The sequence below is a fragment of the Arachis ipaensis genome, chromosome B07, assembly GCF_000816755.2.
Source record: "Arachis ipaensis cultivar K30076 chromosome B07, Araip1.1, whole genome shotgun sequence".
Taxonomy (NCBI): domain Eukaryota; kingdom Viridiplantae; phylum Streptophyta; class Magnoliopsida; order Fabales; family Fabaceae; genus Arachis; species Arachis ipaensis.
The window spans coordinates 111484364-111491869 of NC_029791.2; the positions used below are offsets into that span (position 1 = coordinate 111484364).

Genomic DNA, 7506 nt, shown 5'->3' on the forward strand with positions numbered 1-7506 from the left:
TCATACATACATACATACATACATACATACATACATACATACATACATGATTAATTTCGATTTTAATTTCTATTTCTAACCACCTAATCATACATGCATACATACATACATACATACATGATTAATTTCAATTTTAATTTCTATTTCTAACTACCTAATAATAAAATCATTAGTACATATATGATTTAATTAATTTCTACTTAATGCTATTACAATATGTATTTCTAATTAAATTTAATATTTATTACTATTATTATTATTAAATCAGATTATTAAAAAATAAAAACTTACATAATTTGGATCTCTAAGATAATTAACAATGTGAAGCTCTAGTTGATTTACTTCTTTAATTTTTGGTCTTCTTGGCATTTTCTTTGAATTCTTTTCAAAATCTGTTGTGGTCCAACAATGGTGTGCAGCAAGGATATAATGGGATTGAGGTGGGGTTGAGGGTGTTGAAGAGAGGGAGACGAAAGTGAAAGAGAGTGAAAGGGATACGGTTGAGGGTGCTGAAGAGAGGGAAACTAAAGTGAAAGAGAGTGAAAGAGAGTGAAAGGGATAGGATGAAGGGATTCTTTTGTGGCAAGGGGGTCACGGGCAACCGAGGGAACTGCATGCGTCACGCGTGGCCAAGGAACGCAAATCGGTGCCACCGATTTGTGCACCCTCCGCGACCTAAAATCGATGCCTCCAATTTCCTTGCAACCAATCGGTGCCACCGATTTCTGCTATCCAGCCGTCACAAATCCGTTAAACACCAATAATCACCATATTGCTGCATAACTCCATCAACGGCGTCATATCTAAATTAAAAAACTCTATTTATTAGCTCTTACTCAATGTTAAAAACAATTTTTTTTTTTTGCGAAAAATCTTGTGAAAAAATTTAAATCAATGTTAAAAACAATTTTTTTTTTTTTCGAAAAATCTTTTTTTAAAATTTAAAAGTATATTTTATTTATTTATTTAGTTATATTTAAAAAAAAATTAAAATTAAATTTTATAATTCATCATCTAATAATAAAAAATTATATCTTTACATAAAAATAAGGTGGAAATTCAGATGCAGTCGACTTCACATGAAGTTGATAGCTGAGAGTTGTTAAATGAAAATTTAGTCAAATCAATCAAACCATCTAACGGCCATCAACTATCAATTTTACCTGAAGTAGACTATATTTAAATTTTCACCTAAAAATAATTATAAAATCTTTATAATAGCATCATTTTATTTATTTTAAAAATTAAATTCACCAATGATCATTGCCAACTGCCCAACTCTCATAATGCGTGGTGTGGTGCGAAAGTCATACATCATTTGTTGTTTATGACTTTATTTAGAGGAAATTAAAGATCTTCGATAATAATCGGAAAATAAAAAGGTTAAGGAAAAGTATGACATGGAGATTTGACGCTCCATAATACGAGAGTTTATTCCACATGAATAATGTTGAACTGGTTGCCACTATCTCACATGCAGTTCCTTGAAATAAGATGAAAGAAACAAGTTTATTAAAATTCAGGGTTTAATTTCTTATTATTGCTTGTTCTTAATTTACGGGATAACCATGACTCAGAAGGTGACTTGGGCAATGGCGGAAGCAACACAGCTCTACGGCACAGACCAAAAGGCCATCCCTCACAGTGACAAAACTCCTGAATCACCGAACGCCTCCAGAATTTTGACACGTCAACAACGTCCTTCAAGCTTGAACAACGAGAAAGGCTTGTCTTCACTGAATAGAACGCTTCTCCACCACTCATCACAGAACTCCCACCACAGCACGAGAAACAGCTCTTAACAGAAAAGAATTCTTCACTTTGTTTATACTGTTCTTGATTATCATCCCCCTCCACCACCATCACCACCCTTTCTTGTGATGGTGCTGCCATTTCCTGAGTCATATACTTCAGTTCATTTGTTACAGGAGTGTACACCCAAGAAAAGCTGTGTCTCAACAACACGTTCGGCTTCTGCTTCTGTTTTTCCATGACTCCACTTATAATTGCTGACATAACCACCTGAAGAAGCAGAATATATGTTAATAAAGAGTTAAAAGAACAAGAACAACCATAATGGATGATTATATATGAGTTTAAAGATAAAGATTTAACGTACTTCGAGTTCCTCTTCGATGTCGCTCATTGGATACTCTTCTTCAAGGCTTACATTTGAAAGTCTTCCACCAAAAGTCTGGCAAAGAGAAAACAATTCCTTCAGAGTTTCTACCACACATTTGCATCTCTTGGATTGGTGTTGCTGATTTGATTGTTGCTCTTCATTGTAGAAGACACCCATGTTTGAAATTCATTCATCAATTCAGAGAGGAGAGAGAGTGATTTATATTTGTGGTGCTATACTGCTATATTGGATTTGTGGATTCACATTAGTGCTTGTGATAGAATTTGACATGATTTATTATTGATAGTGGCTTTGCAGCGTACAGAAAGCACTTAAAAGAAAAGGCTTTCCGCCCTTTAAGGTAAAGACAAAGTAAAAATGTGCTCAAGACATTTTAACTAATGACTCAATTTAGGAGTCAAATGTTTGTTTGACTTCAATAAGTACTATGGTTTGAGGAAATTTTGTGTGTACTTGGGATTAAACATGAGGTTACTAATAAGACCGTGACATGGGACACCTTTGTTTTTCGGCGTATTATGTTACCTGTTGTGAGCATAATAAATGCCTAAATGGCTTCAACGGGTAACCTTCAACTACTTCGTTTAATTGTATGTGATGTAAGTGGTGGTGTCTAGTCAGAGTAAACACTTTAAGTTAAAGTCATGGGGTTAATACGACGTGCCACCGAATAAATGCTGCTATCGAACAGATTTGCTTAGATTGGTTACCCTTCAATTAAAGTTATACATATTGAATAAACAAGAATAGAAATGGACAAGACACTGAAAACATGTAGCATTAGGAAATGTTAGCCTAAATAATCTCTTATCCTGAAGCTGATTAAACATAGCAGTTAGGATTTTACATGAAAGAACGAACCTTCTGTCAACAATTTAATTCATTGCAATTGAATGCACAAACAAAGGCTCTAGATGTTTCTCTAGACTTGAGGTACCAGATTAACATGTGATAACTACCCAATTCTGAAAAATTCTACGTTTATATTGTGCAAGTTTAAGCCACCTATTTGACTTTAACTACATACTTCCTAACAGAGTTTTCCACACAAAAAGTTAAACTCCAATGGATCAACAAAGCACATCTTGAAGGATGCATAGATGTAAATAGAAAAGGAAGTTAGGGTGGAGATCCTCATCAACATGCTCAACATGAACAAGCATTATGCTATTAATAGGATTCCAAATCCCATGGAGAACAATCAATTATGTTACTTATCAGAGATAGCTTACAACAAACAACTCCCTCTTCTGTAAAAGTCACATTTCCTCAGTGTTAATGCTATCAAATAACTTACAACAAACAATCTCCTTGTCGGTTAAAGTCACATTCCCTAACTGTAAACTTAAACCGACCATGGTGAAAAAATCTTTGGCACTGAGATGTCTTCCTTTTGACCAAAACCAAGTCCTAAATGACCATGGAAAAATGGTTTGCGACCCAGTTCATTTCGTTATAAAAAAGGCACATGTTCGGGAAAAGTAGAAGAATCCAGCGGTGCAGCAGAGGCTTTGCCTGAACTAGCTTTGTGGTCTTATAGTATACAAGGCAGCATCTGGTTGAAGATGCAACTATAGTGTTGGTCATGTGCTTCATACACTAACAATTCCAGAGACCCATGGAACAACCACTGGTGCTGATGGGTGTGAGTTCCGATACCATTCGGGATATTTATCCTTAAAATTCAATCGAGGTTTCTCAGCCTGAATTCAGAAAATTGAATAAAGTAAATTAGCCGGCCAAAGGAAAAACACATGAGCAAGTGGGAAAATTTTAGATCAGACAATATATGCTATTATGTAACCTTTTATCCCTCCAGACCTTGGAGAATACAATTATCTAAAGATATGCAAATATATAGGGGGGAGTCAAACTATTGAACCATGGGATATGACTTACATATTTAAGCCAGCATTCCTGATGTTTGTGTTGATATCTATCTGGTGAATGACACCCAAACTCAGATGGGCAATAAACCCAAATATTGCATTTCTTTTGACCTTCTTTGGCATGTTTCGCATGATCCAAGCAAGCTTGACAGCAATCAGCTGCACTAGCCTTGTGGTGGGTGAGACCCCATCTTACTGCATCACCATCATAATCTGTGTGAAGTTCAGCATGGCACTCAGGTGGAAGGGACCTGCCAGGAAGAACCTCCTCCTCTGCAGAGAATAATATATGCTTTTGAATACAAAGAATAAATAACTTAAAGAGGAAAAAGCTTACGGGAATACTTCTTCCAAACTCTATCACACAATGTATGCAGGGTTAAGTGATTCTGGGAAACCAGTATAGTATAGAGAGGAATGTTTTATATACATTCATTGCATACCACAGGGTACCGAGGGAAGATTAAAAGTCTACAATCAGAATAATAAAATATTGACTGGAGATATGGATAATACCAAACCCCTCTGCACCCTCAGGTTTGTCTTCATGTTCTGTATTAACAACTTGAACAGGTATCCAAAGGCCAATCTCTTCACAAATTGCAGCCCAATCAGACTCCAATGCTCTTGCTAGCATACCTAGGAGATGGAAATAAACACTTAAGCAAAAGGTATAAAAGATTTGTAAAAAATTCATTGCTTGTTTGAACGAACATGCTGCATTATTTCAAAGTATCACACAATCAACTTTTATAAACATAGCAGAAAATGTTCATACCAGCCTCTTCATGGGGAATGGCTGAGTTGGAAGTCCTACTCACAAGAGCCAACTTAGCCTCTCTCAGTTTTTCCATTCGCCAATTTTCAACTGCTTCTGTATTTTTTAAAACGTAATATCACCAAATCGAGCAAGAATGGACAGAATTAAGCGAGGTAAGCCAGTAAAATGTTTTCCAAATTCTTTGAACATATAACAAGATAAGACCACCAAAGTTTAGAATCTAAAATAACATGATAGCAATCCACAAAACAAGGGGAATTACACCACCTATGCTTGAGATAAAACTGCATCAAACTTCACTAGAATGGTTTTTCTGCTTGATTGGTTGAAGATTCAGTCAATGTCTGCACTTTTTACCAATCATAAGACCCGCTTACTTATTATTCCTTATTTTTAAAACCCATCTCTTAACCAGGCAAGACACATCTATAGGAACACCACGGTGGTGCAATGTTGTGGAAGTAATTAAGTGATTCTATGACACACACAGCATGGTAAACTACAAAGATTTTCTAAGGTTGTTGAAAGTGCATTTCCATTGCCCTTAAGCAACCTGAAAGTTGCCAAAAAAGAAAAATGGAAGTGGAAGACAGTGCAAAGGTACAGCTGTCTATCTTACAACTTATAAATGATGCGATTGATCAAGTTGCAGAGAAACTGCAAGAAAAATAGTGCAAATTGCAAAACATATTCTGTGGTGAACTTGATGCACTTGTAATTAATAGTTAAATGCAAACAATATAATACACAAATTGCACAACAATGTTCTATTTATTTTAATGAAAAATAGATTCTCAGAAGCACAAGTTACAAGCAAAAAACCTCGTTCCTTAGCAATATCTGTGCGAGTAGAGTTCAAGTTGGTTAGTCTCTGCAGTATCTCATCAATTATTCTCTGTTTCAAAGGCGGAGGCAATTCAACCGCCGCAGTTTCGGTTGAAAACTCCCCTTCTAAATCCTTCACCTATTAGCACAAACAGCATTTTAATAATATTCACTCCAGTTAACTTCTGAGGAAGTGCTTACCCTACCCAGAAATATTAATAATAAGTGCTTAGTTACTTCTTACCAATTTAATTAACTCCTCCGGTTTAAACTCCTTTCGTATTCGGATAGATTCCTCCATTTTCCGAATCTGATCTGGGTTATACAATACACCTGAACACAATAAAAAAATAAAGAAAGAAAAAAAAAATCAATACAGAAAACGCAGAGAGAGAAGCAACGAAGTGTTATAAAAAAGAGAGGATGATAAAGTGAAAAAGTTGAATCGGAGATTAATGTTAAATTGTTAATAGTTACTTACTATTGCGTGAAACGTTACCGGAGTAGATGTATAAAGAAGCGTAGAGAGTGCGAAGAGCGTAGAGTAGAAGTGCGATGTTGAAGAAGCATAGCAAGAGTGTGATTTTCTTGTAGGAACTGTTGCTTCTCGCCATCTTCCTCTTTTCTGTTTTATCCTCATTCCACCATTGCACGCTTCTTCTTTTATCTCTGCGGCGCCTTTAATATTTTTCAAAACTAGATATTTTGGCTCCGATTATAGATCGATGAAACTGAAACGAGCTCAAATATAATTTGACTTAGTGAAGAAAGTAACAATGTTGAAGTAGAGAATGATGATTGGATCGATTATAGCTTAGGCCTTAGCTGAGCTTACAGAAACGGACATCGAAGTGATCGAACCCGGTTTGTTTGTTTCTATCTTTTGTGTCTTCTTTGGACTGAGCTGGTTTTTTTCCTCCGCCACTGGGGATGGCGGCCGTGCTAAATTGCGCTTGCCAGTCAGGCTAACGTGCGCCCCCTTTTTTGAAACTGATTTTGTAGCGAGAAATTAGCCACGGTACGTTCGTTCGCTGCGATGTCAAGTTGTCAACACTCAACACTGGCCTGGGCAGTGGGCACTCATTACTCACACATGACACATTCACACACCATTTTTAAGGTGTTTAATGTAAGGTGTTGGAGAGTACAAAAGTTGTTGATCCAAAATAAATTCAAAAACGAAAAATAAAAGGAAAAGGAAAATATGATTGCAAAAGTTCGCTTTTTAATTTTAGTGTTGTAGTTCAATGATATTTTTTAATAGTGTAAGAATTTGATATATTTTTTTTATACACTTGAAATATTTTAATATTATTTTAACTCACTTCTAAGTCAACCAATCACAACTCACTCTACACCCCCAAAATCTCCAAGGCTGGTTCATTTGCTCTTTGTGGTCGAAATTTTTAAGAGAGAAAAAGAGAGAAAAGTTCTTAGTTCTAAATCTTCAAAGCTTTATTTCTACTGAACTAAAACTCAAATCAAAATTTCAATCCGACCAAAATGATCCTCTCTTCTTTCTCTACATGATCATATGACTTATCAAGGCTGGAATCAAAGTGAGTTGGCTGCACCATCTCCCTTTTGCTTTGGTTTCAAGGAAACATGCTTAAACATGTGTTTTCTTAATGTTCTTCCTTAAGAATCATGCTTAACTTGACTTGAGGGCCAAGAAACATTAATTTCCAGCAAGTCTAAGGTGAGAAATTCCTTCTTAACATGCTGAGTAAGATTTGGTTAGTTGAGGGTTTTTGGATTTAAAGTTGTTCTTGATGTGATTTAGGAGGAAAAAGTGCTTAAGGACCACCTAAGGATATAACCGAATTTGGAGCAGCAAAACCAGATAGGGTTTGATGAATTTCATCTTG

At 35.8% G+C, this 7506-nt stretch overlaps 2 protein-coding genes across 2 annotated transcripts; both read right to left on the reverse strand.

Annotated features, from left to right (window-relative positions):
- On the reverse strand, positions 1384–2638 carry LOC107608159. Its single transcript, XM_016310036.2, has 2 exons — positions 2120–2638; positions 1384–2022 (listed from the first exon to the last, which is right to left on the reverse strand). Exons 1-2 carry the CDS (start codon positions 2297–2299, stop codon positions 1513–1515), a joined length of 690 nt encoding a protein of 229 aa, XP_016165522.1. The 5' UTR covers positions 2300–2638; the 3' UTR covers positions 1384–1512.
- On the reverse strand, positions 3269–6801 carry LOC107610208. The gene is made up of 8 exons (XM_016312319.2): positions 6474–6801; positions 6120–6369; positions 5883–5971; positions 5636–5777; positions 4811–4906; positions 4549–4671; positions 4043–4305; positions 3269–3846 (listed from the first exon to the last, which is right to left on the reverse strand). The coding sequence occupies exons 2-8, from the start codon at positions 6250–6252 to the stop codon at positions 3736–3738; spliced, it is 957 nt and encodes a 318-aa protein (XP_016167805.1). The 5' UTR covers positions 6253–6369; positions 6474–6801; the 3' UTR covers positions 3269–3735.

Coding starts and splice junctions, on each gene's coding strand:
- LOC107608159 (XM_016310036.2), bottom strand. CDS start 2,299: ATGGGTGTCTTCTACAATGAAGAGCAACAATCAAATCAGCAACACCAA. Junction 2,023..2,119: donor ACATCGAAGAGGAACTCGAA/GTACGTTAAATC, acceptor CTGCTTCTTCAG/GTGGTTATGTCAGCAATTAT.
- LOC107610208 (XM_016312319.2), bottom strand. CDS start 6,252: ATGGCGAGAAGCAACAGTTCCTACAAGAAAATCACACTCTTGCTATGC. Junction 4,306..4,548: donor TGAGGGTGCAGAGGGGTTTG/GTATTATCCATA, acceptor TATTCTCTGCAG/AGGAGGAGGTTCTTCCTGGC. Junction 3,847..4,042: donor AGGAATGCTGGCTTAAATAT/GTAAGTCATATC, acceptor TTCTGAATTCAG/GCTGAGAAACCTCGATTGAA.